Below are 23,191 nucleotides of genomic sequence, written 5' to 3' on the forward strand. Positions count from 1 at the left end.
CTTTATAACTTCGTGAAATTAGCAGATCTCTGAAGACTTCAAAGACATAATTTTTTCCCCCAGCTCTTCTAATTTTGCTCAGCAAAAGCAATGGTCTATCACTAACTAACCTACTCTATACAGAAGCAGAAATTCTAAATATATTTTGCTGAAAAATATCAAATGAAACCTGTTACCTACATTAGTTTTAATATTCTCTTTGGTCCTACCACTCATTATGGATTTCTATCTGAAAGATGTGCCTAATTCAAAGTACATTTCGAAGAAAATGGTTGACATTGTTTTTCCCACAAAATGATCCAAGACTACCTATTAACCCACCAGTATCTGAAACATTGAAATAGAGTCTGCTGTGCACCCACATGTCTTTCACCACAGGAATAATTTTATGTAAGACAATTAGTTTAACTACCCTGTCTTTTAAACTTGTATATTCTGATATTTTGCCAGGGGCAAGAAGTGGCAAAACCATTTTCTCTCAACTGATACTTTGTAGAATAAATTGAGTTATTTCAAGGAAAGTATTTGGTGCCCTTGATTTGGTAAATAAATGAGGCTCAGGGAAAGCAACAGAAATAACATATAGGAGTAATTGTTGACAGAATGTGAAAAAAAAAGTTTTAGCTATAGAGAGATTAAAGACCATACTTTAAATTAGGGATGACTCACTAAGTTGAAAAAGGAGCAGAGTGAAAAAGAAAAAAGCATTTAAAACTTTGTAAGTCAAGTTTAATATAATGGTCTACCAAAATAAAATGAATTTTACTCTAGGCATAGAATAAAACTTATTGGAAGAATAGTCATTTTAAAAGTGTGAAAAGATAGTTGGGACACTTTGTAGCTGGTGAAAAGCCATTCTGTGATTACTCTTGAACTAAATCAGATTTGTAATAGAGCAGAACAATTTGATTTCGTTTTTAAAGATAAGTATCAAAAATTTTACCATAGTTATTTAAGAAATATGTAGTAAATGGGAAGGCAGACGGAAAATTAAGAAGTTTCTTTTATTTGGGCCTTCCCTAGTCCTGAGGTTCATCTGCCAGTGAATATGTTGCTTGCTGAAATTTTCTGAAAAATCTCCATTAAAACATATGTGTTGCATACAAAAAAAGGGATGATTAAATCCTCTCTGAAAAAGTCTGTTTATGATGACTGTTCCAGTGTCTCCCATTTCACATGACAGAAGTCAGGAGCACAGCAATATTGAAGAGGACAACACACAGTTAGGAGAACACATGCAGCCTGAAGACTGTGCTCTTGGCATTCCCCGCTTACTTGAGTTGTTGACATTTAAAGACAGAAAAGAACATGGGATAGCAAAACGGAAGAAGCTTGTAGGCGTAATGTTTCTTCACCCCACAATGCCTGTGGTATGTGTATCTTTTCCAGCTTCTTCTTTGGCACTCGATGGGTGACAAGTTACAGAGCAGACTGAACTTTCAAAATAAAGAAAGGAATTATTTTTATTTTCTCATATTTTTTCCTATTTAGCTTATTCAAAACAAATACATGAGTCTCAATATGGAATACATGACAGGCTCCCCTCTGGGGCTTTCTGAGGTTATATTTGTTCTCCCACGACCCTCTGGAATTTCTAACCCAGGATATTTCAAATGAATATCAGACACTTACATTTTTTAAAGTTTCATAAGAGATTATGCTAAAACTCCTTTCAAACTTGGGAACATTTTCCTGGCATCAATTCTAAACTTAAAAAAAAAAAATAAACTCTTGTTGTTTAGACCTGAAATAAAAGCCAGACTAATTTTTAAGACCCTTAGCCAAATCCAGATTGCCTGTTTAAGTCTGTATACTTTTCTTATCATAGTCCTTATCTTTCAAAAGATGAGGATAATCCTATTTTAGTTCCACTAGCTCTTAAAACAGTTGGTTTTGTACTGGATAAGAAAAAATAAAATAGTAATATTAGAAAAAATCAGGAAGGGTAACCCAGAAATAACTGTCACTTATTTTCACTCAGTTAAGGATCAGTGGTTGAGAAGTTTTAAAAGCATGCTGTTTAGCCCTTTGCTTAGATGTAAAACTTTTAAAACTGTCTTTTAAAAAACCCTTTTAAAATGTACATATTATGGAAAATATACAAAGATAAAGCTGAATATAATAAATGACTAAATTTTTGTTGAAAGTGATATTGTATCTCCTTTTATCGAGGCGTCCATATCAACACATGAGCACACATGCATGCAGACAGGACAACCTCTAAGACAAAGTGAAAATATGCACACCACAGTGTTTTGCTGGGTGAAGCCATGTTATCTGATAGCTGTGTCCATCCGTATTACATTGCTTTGGCTTTTGCTGAATTGTGTTCTGTGTGATAGCATAGCCTAATGTGAAGACATTATTACCAGAAATGTCAGAGCTCTTCTGACAGTACTATAAGGATATAGGTGCAGATGAAATTTCCAATATTCTTTTTATTAGGACATATGGGACATGTTTTTCCAGTTATAGTACCAGAAATAGGTCTTCTCCTGAATGACTACTTTGTTTTTATTTCAAGGATACTATGACCCATTAAATGAATCACTGATCCTTCTAGATCAATCCTACTGGAAAGTTTGGCCTAAATTTGTGACCCATCTCCATCAGATGCACAGGAACACTTGTCATGTTCTCAGTGTACTCATCTCACTTCTGACATCAGCTCATTTTCCTATCCTCATTTTCCCTCTGTCCCACATATGTATATGTGTGATTCAGGATTTAATTGCATAAGACCTCTACATATATGTATATAAGGGAGAGAAAAGGAGAGAATGGAAAAGACAGGAAGTAAAGAGAGTTTGACCAATGGGCTGGTACACACATATGTATATATATAATAAGAAGCTCTTTTAAGATACATCTTTGAACACAATAAATAAACTGAATCCAGATTTATTACCTAGTGCCAACTATCTAATTTAAATCATTTTAACTTTAATCAATATAACCAAAATAGTATAATTTTGTAATAATATTCTTTTGATTACTAGTATGTTATTTAATTTATGGTTTCTATAAGAAATAAATATAAAAATAAGATTATTACCAGATAATTTTAGAAACAGTATTTGTTTTGTTCATTTGCTTAATAATAATGTATAATAAAGGAGAATGGACTGAAGAAATAATTACACTATTAATATAATTCAGAAAATATTTCAATTAAGTAAATAAAATACACTGTTATTTTTAGATATCTTTTAAATAATCTCAATAGACCAGCACTTAATTTTTCAATATAGTCAATTTATTCTATTACATTTCCAGTCATAAACATTATAATTGCAGTAGATTGTTCAAACTGTATGATACACGATTTTTAAATTGCAAACTGAAATTTTCTCCAAGAGAAATGTAGATAAAAGCTACAAACACAGAGGAAATTTCCAAAAGTCTAGTGTGACTGTGTTACTTTATATTTCTACCAAATCAATTATGAATATAAAGTTTAAGAAGTGAAAAACAAATATTAGGTTACCACTTGAAAAGTACTCTGATTCTAATCTGAACAATTCTCTTTTAAAAGTATTCTTGATTTAATATTCTTTTCATGCATAATTATTGTGAGAAATTATTTTTTAATTACAGTTTTCCAGAAGAGAAAATAATCTAAAGCAAATTTCCAGAATGTGGCAATGATTAATGCCTTTAAAAACAGGTTTTCAAGACATGTCCCTTATTGGAACAATTATTTTTGCATAAATAATTTAAAAACAATGAAGAGATTCTCTATTGTTTTAATAGAAGTTTTAGTTTTGAAAAAAACAAGGCAGCCATGCTTTTGAATTTACAATGAAACTATCATTTTTGTCATTTATTTGTGTATGTAGGATACAATATATTATTACTCATGAAATGCACAAAGTACAGACAGTGAACACAAATTGGTGAACTTATGCCTGTTATTTGATGTATAATTAATGTTGTTAGGCTTTTCTTATTGTAAATTTATTTACAATAAGAAATATGGGTAAATATACCCATAAATAAATCATGTACAAATGATAAAATCTGTATTTAACAGATAAAATCTGTATTTAATAAAATGACAGAAGAGTTTACCAAATCTTACCTGTGCTGACAACCCCCAGAGAGCTAATGACCCAAAAGTTGACACCATAATTGTCTAAACTCTATTTAGTAGGAAATTCAAGTCACCATATGAACTATTTATTTTTTATTCCATAAACAAAAATTGACAGTCTAATATAGGACAGGTTCTATTGTTGGCCACACTGACTTAATTCAGTGCTTATTACTTCTGCATATGTGATGACTTTCTAATGGCCATGAATTTATTCTCAGGACCAAAGGCTGCAGTTCTAAGGAAAAATATAATTTCCTACTTTAGAATTGGATTTTTTTTCATATCTTAGAAGATTAGTGTTCTTCATATTTAGAGGGTTTACTAAAAATCCAAAGTCATTTATTCATGTTTTTTTCCACATACTTTCACATAGTGATAAATATTTAGCTATTTTTAGATCTGTCTTTAAACTAAAATGATTCAGGATTTAATTGCATAAGACCTCTACGTATATGTATATAAGGGAGAGAAAAGGAGAGAATGGAAAAGACAGGAAGTAAATAGAGTTTGACCAGTGGGCTGGTAGACAGAAATTTGCAAAATTGAACTTGTAACAATGACACACATTAACTGAATAGCAATTACAGTAATCCTGGAAGTTTGTACACATAAAAATCAAAATACCAATATGATATGACCAATGTTTGTGGCATTCCATTCTTAAAATATACTTGTATACTTTTAGATTACATTATCATATGCATATAATAAAATTATACAGTTCTTAAGCGTACTGGACAATGAATTTGTATTAAGTGGCAGCACTCACGTAACCACTTCAAAGTTCCTAATATAGAATACTACTAGCACTCAAAAAGACCTCCTTCAGTTCTACTCCCAATCATTGATCTTCCCCAAAGGTAACAATTAGTCTAATTTTCTGATAAGGTTAGTTTTACCTGTTCTTGAACTTTATATAAATGGAACTACGTACTGTGCATTATTCTGCCACTGGCTTTGCCTCACTAATGCTATGTCTATATAATCCATCAATCAACACTGATGTGTATAGCAGCTGTTGGTTCTTTTACATTGACAAATGATAATTTATAATGTAAACATGCTACTATTTCATGGTACAAATATATACAATTGATTCCACTGTTTATAAGCACTTTGTTTTCTTTTTCAGTTTTTAGTTATTAAGAATACTGCTCTGAATCCTAGTTCCAGGAAAGAACTACCTGGAGTCTTCCCTGACTCTCTTTCTAAATGCAGCTATAGAGTCTGAACAGAAAGCATATCGCAACTATTGACCATTCTGAAAAGTAAACAATGGCAGATAGATTGGGGAAGAAGATCAGAATTCAAAATTATACCAAACTGGCATGAGTTTACCATTTTTCTCCTTTGTTATTCATGTTGCTTGTCCCAGTAGGTGGGCACAGCCTCAGAAGTACAAAGCAGAGTGAAGTAACTAATGCCCAGGCTTTCTGGCTAAAGACATGGGAAGAAGAACCACAGGGAACTGGAAAATACCAGAGAGATAAATGATAGCACTCACAAAAGTGACCCCATAAACTTAAAAATTCCTAAGCTCACACTAGAGCCACACATGCATAGATTTTTTCTTCACAGGCATTAAAAAAGACAAGCTGAGTCAGCAGATAAACCACCACCCTTGCTGACCAAAGACTTTGAAAACTGAACAGACTATGAACCATAGCCCACATAGGGCAGGCATGTTGGAACTTGCAACCTAAATCTAACCAGGCTATTTATTGCCTGTTTAAACAAAAATGTCGTCATTCTCAACGGGATTGAAATAAGACCTATATATTATAATTATATAAATACAGAATAAATTTTACTATAAAATATAAAATTAGCTACACATATCCAAAATAAAATATATGTATACAGGTATATGTGTGTATGTGTTTATATAAATGTGTGTGTATTTATGTTGGTGAATACAATCATGCCATATTTATATATGGATAATAACATATTTATTCACTTTTTATTCATTATGTTTTAAAATGTATTTTTCTGACTCATTACACTGGTTTGTACATCCAAACAAACCAGTGATAAATGAATGAAGTGATGATAAAACAATTTCAATATTTCACTACGTTTTCTGTGTGTTTGTATATATGTACCCTGTCAAATCAAGAAAATTCTCTAAATTTTTGGTTTGCTGAGGGCTTTTATTAAATGAATGTTAAACTATACAAACTTCTGCATTTATTATTCTGAAAGAATAATAAAATTTGTCATTGCTATTTTAAAATAAGATTCTGATGTCATTCACATGTTAAAGTAACATTAGCTTATGTAACGAAATCAATTTGGTATTGTTTTGTTATAAATCTGAGTTGGATATAGTAATTCCTTATTTAAAATTTTGGGATCTAAATAAGAGTGATGGCCCTGTAATTTTTCTTTCTTTAAATTTTTTCAACTTTTGTTTTTAGAGATAGGATCTCAAAGTCACCCAGGCTAAAGTACAGTGGCATAGTCACAGCTCACTACAGCCTCAAACTTCTGTGCTCAAGTGATCGTTCTGCCTCAGCATCCTGAGCAGCTAGGACTACTAGTGTGTACCACCATGGCTGGCTAATTTTATTTTTGTAGAGACGAGGGTCTCGCTATATTGCCCAGGCTAGCCTCTAACTCCTGGGCTCAAGCAATTCTCCTGTCTTGGCTTCCTAAAGTGCTGGCATTTCAGGTATGAACCAGCATGCCTGGCCTCTTTCTTTTAACATATTTGTCCATTTTGTACAAATGTTATACTGGATTTTAAAAATATTTTCAGAAGCTTTTAAACAATTATATGAAAGAGTATATTCTAAAATGGCATTATTTCTTTTTTAGATTTTTATAAAATTTAATTCAGGAGCCAGGTGGGCCCTGAGTCATAGGTTAAATCCTTTAATATAAAGTTATTTATATTTTAAAATGTCTTTTAATGTATGTTCTAGTAAATTGTATTTTTCAAGAAATTTGTCCATTTACTTTCATTATTTTGTGGCTTCTATACTGTAGTAGAGAAGACTGTTGTAAGTCTTATTGTTCCTTTTTGAAGGTAATGTTTGTTCTTTGACTAGTTTTAAATATTTTATTTTTTTATTTATAATACTTGTACGTATTTTGGGAGTACATATGATATTTTGATACCTGTTTACAATGAGTAATGATAAAGTTATGTAATTCGGAATATCCATTACCCTAAACGTTTATCTTTTCTTTGTGTTGGCAACATTGCAATTTTTCTCTTCTAGTTATTTTGCAACACATGATCTATTATTCACTATTATTTCTCTGCTATACTATCAAATACTAGAAATCATTGCTTCTATTTATCTGTATTTTTGTACCCCTTAACCAACTTCTGTTTATCCCTTTCTTTCCACTTCCCTTCCCAGCCTCAGGTGATCACCTTTCTACTCTCTACTGCCGTGAGATCCACTGTTTTAGTTCCCACACATGAGGGAAAACATGTCATATGTGTCTTTCTGTTTCTGGCTTATTTTATGTAACATAATGGAACCTCCCCTTCCATCCATGTTGCTGAAAATAACAGGATTTAATTTGTTATGGTCAAATAACATTCCATTAGGTGTATGTATCGCATTTTCTTTATCCATTCATCTGCTGATGGACACAAGTTGCCTCCATATGTTGTATTATAAATAGTGCCGCAGTAAACATGAGAGTTCAGATAGCTCTTCAAAATATTATTTTTTTTTCTTTCGGATATATACTCGGCAGTGGAATTGCTGGATTATATGGTAGATATACTTTTTGATTTTTTAGGACCTTCCATAATATTTTCCATAGTGTCTGTACTAATTTACATTTCTACCAAGAGTGTACTAGCATTCTTCTCTCTCTCTATCCCCTTCAACACTTGTTATCTTCAATTTTTGATAAACGTCATTCTACCACATGTGAGGTGATATCACGTTGTTTTGATTTGCATTTCCCTGATGATTACTGATGTTAAGCATTTTTTTTCATATACTTGTTGGCTGTTTGTATGTCTTTGCTTGATAAATATCTATTCATTTCCTTTTCCCATTTTATAATGTGATTCTTTGTTTGTTTATTTATTTATTTACTGTTGGGTTGAGTTCCTTGTATATTCTGGATATTAGTCCCTTGTTGGATGAATGGTTTACAAATATTTTCTCCCATTCTGTAAGCTGTCTCTTCACTGTACTGACCATTTCCTTTGTTAGGAAGAAGCTTTTTAGCTTGATATAATCAGATTTCTCTATTTCTGCTTCTGTTGCCTATGCTTTTGAAGTCTTACCCAAAAAAATTTTGCCCGGATCAATGTCCTGTAGTGTTTTCCCAGTGTTTTCTTTTCATAGTTTCAGGTCATACATTTAAGTCTTCAATCCATTTTGAGTTGATTTTTATACATGATGAAAGATTGGGCACTAGTTTTATTCTTCTGCATATGGATATTCAGTTTTCCCAGCACTATTATTAGAGTCTGTCCTTTCCCCAGTGTATGCTCTTGGTGTCTTTGTCAACAACGAACTGGCTGTAAGTGCATGGGTTTGTTTCTGAGTTCTTTATTCTGTTCCATTGATCTACGTGTCTGTTTTTAATGCCAGTATCATGCTGTTTTGGTTATAAAAGCTTTGTAGTATAATTTGAAATCAGGTAATGTGATACCTCTAGCTTTGCTCTTTTTGTTCAAGGTTGCTTTAGCTATTTGGGATCGTCTGTGGTTCCATATGGATTTAAGGATTGTTTTTTCTATCTCTGTGAAGAATGTTATTGGTATTTTGATAGGAATTGCATTGAATCTCACATTAGGTAGTATAGACATTCTTATAATATTCTTACAATCCATGAGCATGGGATATCTTTCCATTTCTTTGTGTCCTCTTTAATTTCTTTCATCAGTGTTTTATTGTTTTCCTTGTAGAGATATTTTGCTTCTTTGGTTAAATCTATTTCTAAATAGGGCTTTCTGCAGCTATGGTGAATGGCACTGTTTTTTGACATTTTTTTCAGATTGATTGCTGTTAGTGTGTATAAACACTACGATTTTTGTATGTTTATTTTGTATTCTGTAAATTTACTTAATTTGTTTATTTCTTCTAATAGTTTTCTGTGGAGTAATTAGGTTTATCTAAATATAAAATCATGTCACCTGCAAACAAGGATAATTCGACTTCTTCCTTTCCAATATGGATGCCCCTTTATTTCTCATGCCTAATTGCTCTGGCTAGGGTTCCAGTACTATGTTGAATAGACCTGGTGGAAGTGGATGTTCTTGTCTTGTTCCAGACTTTAGTGGAAAGGCTTTCATTTTTTCCCCATGCAGTGTGATATTAGCTGTGGGTTTGTCATATATGGCCTTTATTGTGTTGAGGTATGTTCCTTCTATACCCAATTTGTTAAGAGTTTTTGTCATAAAGGAATGTTGAATTTTTTTCAATTCTTTTTCAGCATCTATTAAAATGATGACATGGTTACTGTTCTTGATTTCTTTGATGTGATATACCTTGTTTATTAATTTGCATATGTTAAATCATCTTTGCATCTCTGGATGAATCCACTTGATCATGGTGAATGATATTTTTAATGTGTTGTTCAATTCAGTCTTCTAGTATTTTGTTGAGGATTTTTGCATCTATGTTCATCAAGGATATTGGCCAGCAGTCTTCTGTCTTTAAATGTCCTTATCTGGTTTTGGTATCAGAGTAATGCTATGTTAGTAGTATAAATTAGGAAGAATTGCCTCCTTTTAAATTTTTTGATATCGTTTGTATAGAATTGGTGTTATTTCTTCACTAAATGTTTGGTAGAATTCAGCAGTGAAGCCATCAAATTCCAGGCTTTTCTTTGATGAGCGACTTATTACTACTCCAATCTTGGTTCTCATAATTTTTCTGTTCAGATTTTCTATTTCTTTATGGTTCAATTTTGGTAGATTTTTGTCGTAGGTTTTCAAACTATTATGTATCCAGATGTGACTTTCTTTAGATATCTATCTATCTATCTATCATCTATCTATAATCAGTCTTTATTTATCCGTAGATGTATCTATCTAGAGATAGATCTTTATTAAGGTTAAGAGAGATTTTTGAACCCATAACTTAATATTGTTGTTAGTTTTGGGAAATCTCTACCAATAATTCTTCAAATACTTCTTCTGCTTTTATAGTTTTCTTTTCTATTTCTGGGACTTTGATGTCAAGTACATTAGGCCTATTTAATATGTTTCTATAATGTGGATCCTCTTTTCTGTATTTTTTATCCTAGTTTTTCTATCTGTGGTAACTTAGATGTTTTCTGTTGATACATCTTCCAGTTTACTAATCTATACTTTTTCTAATTTTCTTTTAAATTTATATATTTAGTTCTATGATATTTATTTTTATAATTCCAGTTTTCTGGTGTATTCATTATATTTTTATTTATTAATACCAAAGTTATTTAAAAATTCATTTTAATACCAGTATCTCGACCTTCCAGTGGGCCCTACGTGTGCAATGTATACTTATAAGAGGACAAAGGGGGATTTGAAGACAGAAGAGGAAATAAAAGATGATGATATGGTGATGTAAGCAGAGGGAGAAAAGGCAATGTGATATGGGGCCACAAACTAAGGAAATAGTAGAGCTTCCAGAATCTGGAAAAGGTAATTACCTGGATGCTCTCCTAGTGCCTCTGGAGAGAGTGCATCCCTACCGACAACTTGATTTCAGTCCGATGAAACTTATTTTAAGAGAATAATTTACCAATAAGTTAGTGGTTATTTGTTACAGGAATAATAGGAAATTAATACAGATACTTTTAGATGAATGTTGGACTTTGTATATAAAATACTTACAAAGCCTCTGAATAATATTATTTTGTTTCAGAGAGAGTATAATCTTTTTTTTTCTAGTTGGCAGAAAAGTGATGAGAAGATTACCTTGATTTAATCAAGACTAGTCTATTTTCAGATTGCCCTCTTCTAGTATATAGCCCTCTAGTGTCTCATTCAAAGCCAGGGGTTTTAACAAGGACATCTTCTCCTTCTTGGCACTATCAATTTATTAAACAGAGTTTGAAAATGTTCTCGACATCAGGGATAAAATCATTAAAGTAACAGTCCTTTTCTTCAAGGGACTTAAAATTAGACACAGACTCTAACACGCCTGTGATCCAATAGCAAAACTGTTCAGTTTTATGGCAGTTCGGGAGATAGTTTGAAGTCCCTCACATCCCCATGTTTTCAATCTTTTCTCCAGATTCTGAAATTTAAAAATATTTATCTTCTCAGACTCTTTTGCTGGTAGTGATGATCATGTGGCCTTGTTCCAACCAATGAAGTATTTAGAGGTGTTCTCTGTAGTGGGCTTGACTTTTACAGAAACAGACAATATCTCAGTAGCAAAAGGTTTTTGGCTCTTCCCATTCTTTCTGCTAGAACACAGGCTGTGACCATATTGTTACCATGTAGCACAAAAAGATGTTGTACTATAAAGACAGCAAGAGCCCACTTTCTTAATTACATTGGTGAATTGGACTAGTTACCTACAGACTTTGTATACATAAATTGAATCAACCTTGGAGTTCTTTAAGCCATGAAAGTATAAGACTTGAATGCATTCTTACTCAGAACAGGGGGCTAGGAGGAAGGAACAACTAGTTTTGCTGGTAGAAATTATAAAGAATTGTAGAGGGAGTGAAGCTACATGAAAAATGTAGTATACTATCTAAGTATAGAAGAATAAGCAGGACTTTTTATATGGTGATGGTAGGAAGTGGGGTGGTAATCTATATTTGGAGCACCACATTGAAGCATTAACTTAGTAACAAAAACACAAGGTTGAAATGAAGAGAATGTGATAGATTTATATGAGACAGGAGGCTGGGAAGTAATCTGGTGTCACATTTTGCAAGAGGCTTGATTTTTATTCATCAGAATCTCCTCCTAACATCACTAGGATGCCACTGGGTTTTTAAGTAGGAATTTATGTAATCCGTATTTCACCCAAATAACTCGTGAAAATAGATTGGTGGTATGAGTATAGGAAGGGTTTGATGCTGGTGACTTACGCCAGGTATGCTTAGTTCAGTGGCTTCAGAACTTGTATATTGAAATGATGTAACATAAATGTAACTCTTCAGTAATATAATTTTAATATATTCTATAAACTTCCATATGGCATGAGCCTTTGATATTTTTAGAGGGATATCTATATCTATGTACAACCACAGAGGGTAAAATCAACAAGAGTCCTCCTGTTTAGAGTCTCAAGGCCTTTAGTCAGTTGCACTATTTTATTTTTCTCTTGACCTGACAGAACTCCAGTTCATTGAACTTCTGGGCACAAAACTAGAGACATCTGTTCTGTTGAACTTTTCACAATTGATATGTTAATTAAAAATGACTTTTGGCTTTTAACATTTTGTTTGTTTTTCATAATATATATGCCCTGTGGCATTTCACAATGGGTGTTGTCTTATAAATATCAAATATAAATAAACAAAGCAAGCAATTCATTATTACTTCTGGACTAAAAGTTGTACATGATGTAACTCTAAGATTTTTCTTTCACCTCTATCTGGCCAGAATATTCTGGGATTTCCTCCAGAATAAAGATCACCTCAGTGGGATTCATGCATCTGTCACATCTGGACTATCTCAATGCAGCCTAGTCAGTGTGCACAGAGGCAATGTGAAGGTTGTAGATTGCATAAAGTGTGACAGCCTGCCTATATTTTGCAGCCAAAAGCACAAGCATATTATCCAATTTCCTACTTTCGAATGCAGGATTCTGATACATCATTTTTATTACACAAACACCAACCACAAAACAATCAGGACAAATTTAGGCCAAGCTAGAAACCATTCAACAACCCTGTGGAAGGCAGGAGAAAGTAGATCCAACTCCTTCCTTTGGAATCATAGCTTTTAAACAAAGATGATGCATAGCTTGTGAGAAAAAATAGTAGCGCTATACATAATAGAATAACATTGCAGAACAACAAAAACTACAATGAACTTGCCTGAGTATGTGTATGACCTGCTCGGAGGTTTTCCTCTATTTTTTTTCCTATCTAGACTCTGAAAGGGGCTATCCAGTTCTAAAAATGCTGAAGTTGGAGGAAGGGAGATCTGAGAAATAGTTGCTGTATATTTGACAATATAATATAGGAAAAATGAGGGTTGGTTATATTTTATAGACATAGATAGATATAAATGTATATATAGATATATACCATGTTCCTAATGGGCTACTTTTCATACCTCAAGATTAAGCATGATGCTTTATATTTCAAGATAGATACATATGTACTACAGCCTGTCTGGTAGTACATATTTATAGATAACATTTTATATCATAGCTGAAAAATAATAAAATTTAACATTATTAGAGGAACCAAAATGATGTTTTATGCATAATTCTGTTTTAATTCTAACAATAAAAGAAAGCAAATCTGAATTTACTGATTCATTTAATTCTCACTGTAATAGCAAAACTACTGAATTACAAAAATAACTTGTTATAAAAATAAATGATGATACTTATGAGATTTATTCTAAATTTAACAAAACATATTAATAGGATATTTTTAAAATGGTTTTAGTTTAGAAAGGATGAATATCAAGCAACCAATAAGTTACTTGTTCATAAATGTTAGATTAAAATGTCAAAAGTAACCACTTATGTGTCTAAGATTTTATCTGTAGTCTTTAACAGACTTACATAGAACACTTACATTTAGAAAAGCTTTTCTTAAATTCTCAGGAATAAGAGAATTAAAAATAAATAAGAAAATTCCATCTCTTTGGTGGATTTCATAATCTATTTGAGGATAAGGTTATGTAATACCTTAATGGAGTTAAAATTTAGGCCACACTGATGTATACTTTAGTTGTTTTCTTGCCGGTGGGAGTAATTTTCTTGATCATCCACAGAACTGCTAGAAAGTGTACTAAACGGTTTACATCTATTATTTTTTTAAACTCCGTGACAATCCTATGAAACATAGAGAATTATGATTCCCATTTTGAAGATGATGAAACTGAGACTCACAAAGATGAAGGATTTATCCAAAGCTGCACAGCTGACAAGGCTGGAAATGACACCTAAAGCCATGCTTGTCTGTCTGATTTTAGACACAATGCTTTTAACCTCTACAAATTCATTCTCTGTACTGTTTCCAAAGAAAACTGTCTAAATAAACACCTCTGATTATGACACCTTATATGTTTTACATTTTTTCCAGTGACTGCTCTTTGCTTATAGAATCAAAACTAAATTTCTTAACATGGTATAAAAACAGACAAGCTCCTCCCCGTTTCTCTTGCCCCTTATCTCACTTCACTGAATACTTTAAAACTCTCTTATCCTACCACAGTGAATTCCTTTTAGTTGTCAGTGTGCTGACTTGTGTATCTGTGTCTTTACTTACGTTGCTTGCTCTGCCTTCAATATCCTTTTTTCTTTTTCTTTTTTTTTTCCTTTTTGAAACAAAATCTTGCTCTGTCACCCAGACTGAGTGCAGTGGCATGATCTTGGCTCACTCCAGCCTCCACTCCCCAGGCTCAAGCGATTTTCCCACCTCAGCCTCCCAACTAGTTAGGATGAAAGTTGTGCACCGCCCCCCATGCCCTGATAAATATTGCTTTGTATTTTTTATAAAGATGGTGTTTTATCACCTTGCCCAGGCTGGTTTCAAATTCTTGGGCTCAAGCAATCTGCCCACCTCATCCTCCCAAAGTGCTGGGCTTACAGGCATGAGCCACTGCCCTTGGCCATGAATATTCTTTTTTCATTTCATAACTGTGACATAGACTTATTCTTTAGAATAAGCTCCAGTGTCACTGGCACTAGTGAGACTTTCCTGAGCCTTGAAGTTATTGACCACTGATCACCTTCCCCATTTGCTTCTACATCATCTACATCATATGATGCAAATATTTATTGGGATGTTTTAATTTGTATATTTTTCCCTACAGTGACCAGACTATATACTCTCTGAGAGTATGGTTTTGCATGTTTAGTTCTGTTATTCTTGTATATGGCATATAATAAAATACATAGTAAATGTTTTTAAATCAATAAATTAATGATTTACTTTATAGATGAAAAAATCATTACCCATGGGTCTGGGTTACATATAGTGAGATATATAAGAGCAGCTCATATTGCTTAGAGAGTACATGCAATACATGATTATAGATGATTTAGAAAATCTTACATAGACGTGCATATTTTTAAATGCCTATCACTTCTCAAACCCATTTATTCATATCCATAGCTTCTATGTGAAAGTCCAAGTGACTTAGTTACTAAAAGCCCCTGCCAATTTCTCCAGCATTTGCTCCTGCTGTTTATTCTTCTTTATGTTCGTATTAGTCTGTTTACACACTGCTATAAAGAAATGCTCGAGACTGGGTAATTTTTAAAAGAAAGAGATTTAATTGACTCACAGTTCCACATGACTGGGGAGGCCTCAGGAAACTTACAAACATGGCACAAGGGGAAGCAAACATGTTCTTCACAAAGCAGTAGGAGAGAGAAGTGCCGAGCAAAGATGAAAGAGCCCTTTATAAAACCATCAGAGCTCATAAGAACTCACTCACTATCATGAGAGCAGCATGGGGGAACTGCCCCCATGATCCAGTTACCTCCTACAAGGTCCTCCCTCAACACGTGGGGTTTACCATTCGGATTACAATTCAAGATGAGATTTGGGTGGGGACATAGAGCCAGACCATATCAATGCTCTACGCATGCTGAATTGCTTGAAATTTGCTAAATACACCATCTTATTTCACACTTCTATGCCTTGCCTATGTTGCATTCTCTCATCAGCCTAAGTTCATCTTTGAAATCCTGTCTGTGTGAAACTTTCTCTCTGAAGTCTTTCTTTTCCAATGCCCTCAGCACCCTTTGCTCCATGACACCCACTTGATGTGAAGGTTTTGCTGTTTCTTATCTGTTATATTCTTCATTTGTCCCTGACATATAATTTAAATTTATGTATCAGTTGTATGTAACCATTTCTTTCTACTAAAATATAAGCTGCTTGGAGAAATGTTTTAAGACATTGGTCTAGGCAATGGATTTTTGGGCAAGACCTCAAAAGCACAAGCAACAAAAGCAAAAATAGACTGATAGGATGACTTCAGACTAAAAAGCTTCTGGACAAGCAAAGAAAATACTCAACAGAGTGAAGAGGCAACCTATAGTATGGGAGAAATTATTAGCAAACTATTCAACAGGGAATTAATAATCAGAATATATAAGGAACTCAACTCAATGGCAAAAAAACCCAAATAATTAAAAAAATGGGCAGATGATCTGAATGGATATTTCACAAAAGAAGACATATGAATGGCTAACAAGTACGTGAAAAAATTCTCACCATCACTAATAATCAGGGAAATGCAAATAAAAATCACAATGAGGCATCGTCTTCTATTTGGTAGGCCAGCCTGTATCAAAAAGGCAAAGGAGACTGAGCATGGTGGCACACAACTGTAGCCTCATGACTTGGGAGGCTGAGACGGGAGGATGATGTGAGCCCAGGAGTTCGAGTCCAGCCGGGCTAACATGAGACACCATTTCTTAATTAAAAAAAAGTCAGAAGATAACAAGTAATGTTGGAGAGGATGCAGAGAAAGGGGAATGCTAATATACTGTTGATGGAAATATAAATTGGTACGAAAACTGTAGAAAACAGCGGTTTCACCACTGTTTAGTATTGATTTTACTACCTTTTCTAAAAAAAAAAAATTAAAAATAGATCCACTATATGATCCAGCAATCTCACTACTGGGTGTATAATCAAAGGAAAGGGACTCAGTATTTCAAAGAGATACCTGGGCTGCCATGTTTATTGCAGCACTATTCATAATAGCTATGATATGGAAGCTAACGAAGTGTCCATTAGTGGATGAATGGATAAAGAAAATGTTTATACACACACACACACACACACACACACACACACACACACACACACACGTTTTTATTCCTTTTTATGTCTGAATACAATATTATTCAGACATAAAAAGGAATAAAATCCTGTCATTTGCAGCAACATAGATGGAACTGGAGGTCATTATGTTAAGTGATATAAACCTGGCATAAAAAAGACAAATATTGGGTATTTTCATTCATGTGTGGGAGCTAAAATAGTTGCGCTCATGGAGGTAGAAAGTAGAATAGTGGTTACCAAAAGATGGGAAGGGTGGAGGGGGAATGAAGAGAGGTTGGTTAATGGGTATAAAAATACACTTAGATAGAAGGAATAAGTTCTAGTGTTTGATAGCACAGTAGGGTGACAATAGTTAAAAATAATTTATTGTATATTTCAAAATAGCTAGGAGAGAAGATGTAGAATGTTGCCAACACAAAGAAATTATAATCATTGGAATTGTGGCTGAAATATTTAAATTAAGAAATTATTGATAAAAGGGAGTCAAGATTGAAGAAATTACTAGTAGGTGATGGATGTTCCAATTGCCCTGATTGGATCATTACAGATTATATGCATGTATTAAAATACTACATGTACCCCATAAATATGAACAATTATTAAGCATCAATAAAAAAATTTAAAAATTTAAAAACATAAGCCGCTTAAGTACAGGAAAAATATCTTCCTCTTTGTATCTCTAACTTCTACTAATGTGTTAGCATGAGGTAAATGTAAAAGTCAACCTGGTACACCTGTCGTATTTTGTAAACAGAGGTAATTACTATAAATTTAAGACTGTTATTTTAACCCAAAAACTAAGTTGATTTTATTTAGAATTATCAAAGTACAAACTAGGACATTTCTTCTAGTAATGCATTTATGTATCAGTTATGCATTTTAAAAAAAACCTCATCTCTACTAAAAGTACAAAAATTAGCTGTGCATGATGGCACACGCCTGTAGTCCCAGCTACTTGGGAGGCTGAGGCAGGAGAGGTTGCAGTGAGAGGAGAGGTTGCAGTGAGCGAAGATTGTGCCACTGCACTCCAGCCTAGCGACAGAGCGAGACTCTGACTCAAAATAAATAAATAAATAAATAAATAAATAAATAAATAAATAAAATAAAAAGTACACAATCTGAGGATACATGTTCTCAGAACAATTAACATTGAGTTGGTTTGGTTTCCTGTCTTGAACAAGAAAATCACATAATTCACCCACGAAATCTTTTTGGTGTCCTTATGAGCAATTTATTTGACAGTATGCCTTTAGAAACCTATATTTTCATTATCAAACTTTCAAGTTGTATGTTCCTAGAACTTGTCAATGTCTGTCAACTGGTCCTTTTAAGGTGGGAAATGGTACTGGAAGGTGTTAGAAGATAGGAATTTTTATTTATATTTCATATATTTTTATATTTTTGAAACCCTTATAATAATATATACTTATATTATTATTTTGGTAAATATCGAAAATAAATGGTATATCTGACTGAACATGGTTAAACAGCTGTTTACAAATTGAATCCCTTAGAAAATATTTTGTTATAAAAAATATGTTTTGACATAATTTGGGTTCGAAAAAAGTTTTCTTTATAGATTATCTTTAAAACTCTTGTCTAGAGAGAGACAGTAACTTTTTCCAAAATCATGACTTATATGTTTCGATGATAAAATATACAGACACAACTGAGTTAAAATCTAAGGTCCTCCTGGCTCCCTAATATTTTCCCCTCCAACACAAAATAAAGTAAAATATTTCTACTAGAAACATCCATGTACAGAAATCACGAGAAGCATATTGTTCAATGGTTCAGACATATATTTCTTTTTCCACATTCACAATGAATTTGGAAATATTAACAGATATTATCTGAATAAAATACATTACTATACAGTTTTGCCTACCATTTTGTGTATGGTTCTTTTTTAAGTTATCTGGAAAATTAGTACAGGAGTACTAGTAATTTCTTCAATCCTGACTCTCTTATATCAATAATTTCTTAATTTAAATGTTTCAAAGCCACATTTCCAATGATTGATAATTATTTATTTTAATAAATAATATTTATTTTTAGCCTTGAATTTCTTTCTTACACCTCTATTTCTTAGATCTTTCAATGTTCTATTTTCTCACTTTGATTTTTTTAATGATTTTATTTTTTACAGTTTTTATATGCCTAAATTTTTTCTTTTGAATTTATAATGCCATTTAAGTTGGGTAAATAGCCTTCAATATTATATTAATGCGTCATTGGTCATTGTTACAGATAAATGGTCTGAAGCCAGACTGATTTTATTTCTTGTATTTTATTTGTCTGTTTTCTGTTTTTCTCTGTCTTTTATTCTTGAGGTAATTCGTTTCTCAAAAAAAATATATATATGTATATTTTTTGAGGTGGAGTTTCGCTCTTGTTGCCTAGGCTGGAGCAGAATGGCGCGATCTCTGCTCACTGCAACCTCCACCTCCTGGGTTCAAGCAATTCTCCTGCCTCAGCCTCCTGAGTAGCTAGGATTACAGGCATGCCCCACAACACCCAGCTAATTGTTTGTATTTTTAGTAGAGACGGGGTTTCTCCATGTTGGTCAGGCATTGTGGGTTCTTTGATGATAAAAGTTGAACTGTTGCCGGGCGCGGTGGCTCAAGCCTGTAATCCCAGCACTTTGGGAGGCCGCGGCGGGTGGATCACGAGGTCAGGAGATCGAGACCATCCTGGCTAACACGGTGAAACCCCGTCTCTACTAAAAATACAAAAAATTAGCCGGGCGTGTTGGCGGGCGCCTGTAGTCCCAGCTACTCGGGAGGTTGAGGCAGGAGAATGGCGTGAACCCGGGAGGCGGAGCTTGCAGTGAGCCGAGATCGCGCCACTGCACTCCAGCCTGGGCGACAGAGAAAGACTCCGTCTCAAAAAAAAAAAAAAAAAAAAAAAAAAAAGTTGAACTGTTTTTTCTCATCTGTAAGAAATGTTCCAAATCCATAGTTCCACAGTTCCATCCTAAGTTTCAAAGCTTAGGAACATTTCTTTGGTGCCTATCATGCATTCATTTATTTAACAAGTAAGTACCTACTGTGTTCCAGTCAATGCTCTGAGCACAGAGAACACAGTAGGTAGCAAAACAGGGGAAGGGCCTGCAGTCTGGTGAAGGAAACTGTCAGTAAACACTTAACTAATTGGTTTTGATTATTTACGCATTTACCATTGTGGGGATAAACAGTGGAGACCCAGGATGGAGTGCCCAGCACTGGAGGATATTAGTTTATAAAATGTAAAGGGGAAGGCCTTATGGATATGCTGACATTGAGTAGAATCCTGAAGGAATTGAGTGAATGAGCCAAACATTATAAGGAAAAGTGTTTCAAAAACAGGGAAGAGCTATATGCAAAGATTCACCTTTTATGTGACTTGAGAACATGGTAAACAAGTTTAAAGAATAGAATAAGCCAGTGTGGCTGGCACAGAATGAGCACAGATTAAAATGGAAGGAGATTAATTCAGAAAGGTAGTGGTGGCATGCGAACCCTTAGTCGTCACACTCTAATGGCTCTAATCTCTCTGTTATCTCTGTTTGGCATATGTGAAATGAATCTTGAAAATCCTTGATTTACTCTTCACATTTCTAATTTTACTCTCATTCTTTTCATTTTTTTTTCTTTGCACTTTCTAATGTGTTGAGGTAAAACTTCAGTTCAGTCTTACAGTTTATCAGGGTGAATCATCAATAATATCAATTTAACTAATCATTCAGTGTATAACATTGAAAATTTATCTAGTTGTGTTTTTAATATCTAAGAATAATATGTCATGAAATATATCTATCATGCTCATTTTTTTTGGTTCCTGAATTTATATGCATAATTGTAGATAAGACTCTAGCTTGGTAGCTGAAGTGCTTATTTTTAACTCAGGTGTTAACTTTGTAGAAAATCAAGAAATGCCAGTTCTGCTTATGGGAGCCTTAGCCCTGCTGCCATGTATAAAAAGTGGGGGGCAGGGGGAGGCTGCAGAGTTTACCCTTGTCATATAGCCTGGTTCTTGAGATTTCCTTGAGACTTATATGCAGAGTGGTAGTGATGTGGTGGTTTAAGTTCTGATATGCTACTCCGTGTCTCTGACACAAAACCTATTCTGGGCTTATTCTGAATTAAAACTCATTTATCATTCCAATTGTGGAATTATTTAACTTTATTCTGAAGATTCATACTGAAGTCATCACTCCGAGCATGAAGAAATATTTGCAGATGCCACCTAATATATTCATTAACTGGCTGATCTCCCAAGCAAATATTTCTTCTCTAGGAAAAGTATTATTTTTCCTATCTAACATTACAAAATGAAATTATCATTATCTTTATCAGATTCCATGTGTGTTCAGTCTTATACAACATCTTACTGGTCTGTTCTCCCCTCCTTTCCAACATGCTATCATTTTGATTTTATATTAGCACGTTTTCTTCCATTTCAATGAAATTTGGGTGTGGACCAATAGTCAAAACTTGTATTCTGCTAGCCAAGTCAAATTGGAGGTATCTCAATGTGTATTTTCTCTACTAAGAATTATGCATCCTCTCCAGCTTGGGGTTCATGAACAATAGATGTCAAGGACTAATTAAGCAGGAAAACTTATATACTTGAGGAAGCTTTCCTTTGGATATGGTTCTGAGTGGAAATGTACACTTGGCATTTCTTTAAGTGTAAGTACGTGTATCAATTTAAATGGCAAAGATTGACATCTAATTTTTTCTGTGTTGTTCACAGGTACTCACTTTTCCCATTTTCATTCAGAGTTTCTCATATAAATAAGCAAATCAATTTATTTTTATTCACAGCAGCAAAACATTGGTTAAATATGTTAGTCTGAATACTGATGGAATTTAATGCTAGGTTTTGCAAATACATATAATTACTTACTTAAAATGGTATATTTTTTGGAAACCATAAGAATATTTTCCAAAGTTTCTTCCACATTATCAAATGATATGTAGGTACAGTTCTCAGAGAAGCAAAGTTCTTGTATCATAGAACTTAGAGAATTTTATCTATTACTTTCCTTATCTTTACTGTAAAAAAAAGAAGTTTAAAATAATTTACTGCACATAAAATGCCTGGTAATCCAAATCCTAATAACTCTATGTCATGTATGTATATATAGGTATATATGTGTATATTCCTGAGAAATTGAGGTTACCAAATTCCATGAGATAACAATGTCATCATTCTTTCAAAAGAATATATGTAATGAATAGGAACAAAAGATATGTTTATTCAGAATTCTATGAGAGAGCTGAGGTTCACAGATTTCAGTATTGTAGTATGTTATTTTTACTGCATTATTTCTATGTTAAAAATGATATCATAAATGCCAAGTACATAATTTCTCATTCCACGTGTATTTTTCTAGTTAGAAATAGCAGAGGCATTTTAGAGGGAAGAACCAGTAATTTAATTGGAAATATCAGAGTATTGATTGAAACAAAGAAAGATGCTCAAATAGAGAAAATAAGATGGATTACATTATATCTATAGTCCGTATTTTAAAATCTCTCATGCAGAATGTATCAATGTATTCATTTTCCTAGATCACAGAATAAGGACTAATGGTTAAAAGTCCTGTGATGTCTGATTTCAAGTAACCATAGACAGCATTTTATAGAACCTATATAGCCAGCACTGGCCCATGCTCACCTGTGAAGTAGTAACGCCCTATCCTTTGGAAGTGTTCAAGCTGGCACTGGAATGCCATATGTCAGGACTATTATAGAGGGAATTCAAATACTGTAGTGCTAGAGTAAGTTATATCTAAGATTTGGTTTCAAATATTCTATTTTCCTAAATTTTTCTTCTGTACAAATACCAGGGTCAAAAGTCATGTATCTTTGTTTCAGATTAGAGTACTTATTTTAAAAGCTACTTGATGTTTTGCTTTTGCTGAACAAAAGATTCTACTGCATTTTGTTAAGTAACTTCTCTGTCTCTTTTTTGTCTCTGTGTCTCTCTATGCCTTTTTGTCTCTCTTATTCATTAATTATACTCTGAATGAGATTCTTTATAAAATCAAAGAAATAGTACAATACAGTTTTATTATTATTTATGACTTTTTAATCTGTCAGACAATGCAACAGCTTTGTTGGACCACGAATGCTATGTTTAGATGATCAGAATCTATCCTTCTGTTATTATATTTCACTCACCAATTACTGT

The 23,191-nt window shown here is 33.4% G+C and overlaps 1 protein-coding gene across 7 annotated transcripts in view; it reads left to right on the top strand.

The window, feature by feature from the left end:
• The window catches only part of CNBD1 (cyclic nucleotide binding domain containing 1), a 757,690-nt gene that overhangs the window by 545,742 nt on the left and 188,757 nt on the right, over positions 1-23,191 (top strand). The window contains exon 12 of one of the 7 annotated variants that reach the window (XM_055286699.2): positions 14,054-14,242. The exons of 4 other annotated variants lie outside the window; for them this stretch is intronic. In XM_055286699.2, the coding sequence (XP_055142674.1) occupies positions 14,054-14,242 (189 nt within the window). Of the gene's footprint in view, positions 1-1,161; positions 1,287-14,053; positions 14,243-21,564; positions 21,609-23,191 lie in introns of those variants that run through there. 2 more of the 7 variants (XM_055286705.2, XM_055286702.2) reach the window with 2 other exon arrangements.

Source organism: Symphalangus syndactylus, chromosome 7 (genome assembly GCF_028878055.3).
Source record: "Symphalangus syndactylus isolate Jambi chromosome 7, NHGRI_mSymSyn1-v2.1_pri, whole genome shotgun sequence".
In the NCBI taxonomy this organism is placed as follows: domain Eukaryota; kingdom Metazoa; phylum Chordata; class Mammalia; order Primates; family Hylobatidae; genus Symphalangus; species Symphalangus syndactylus.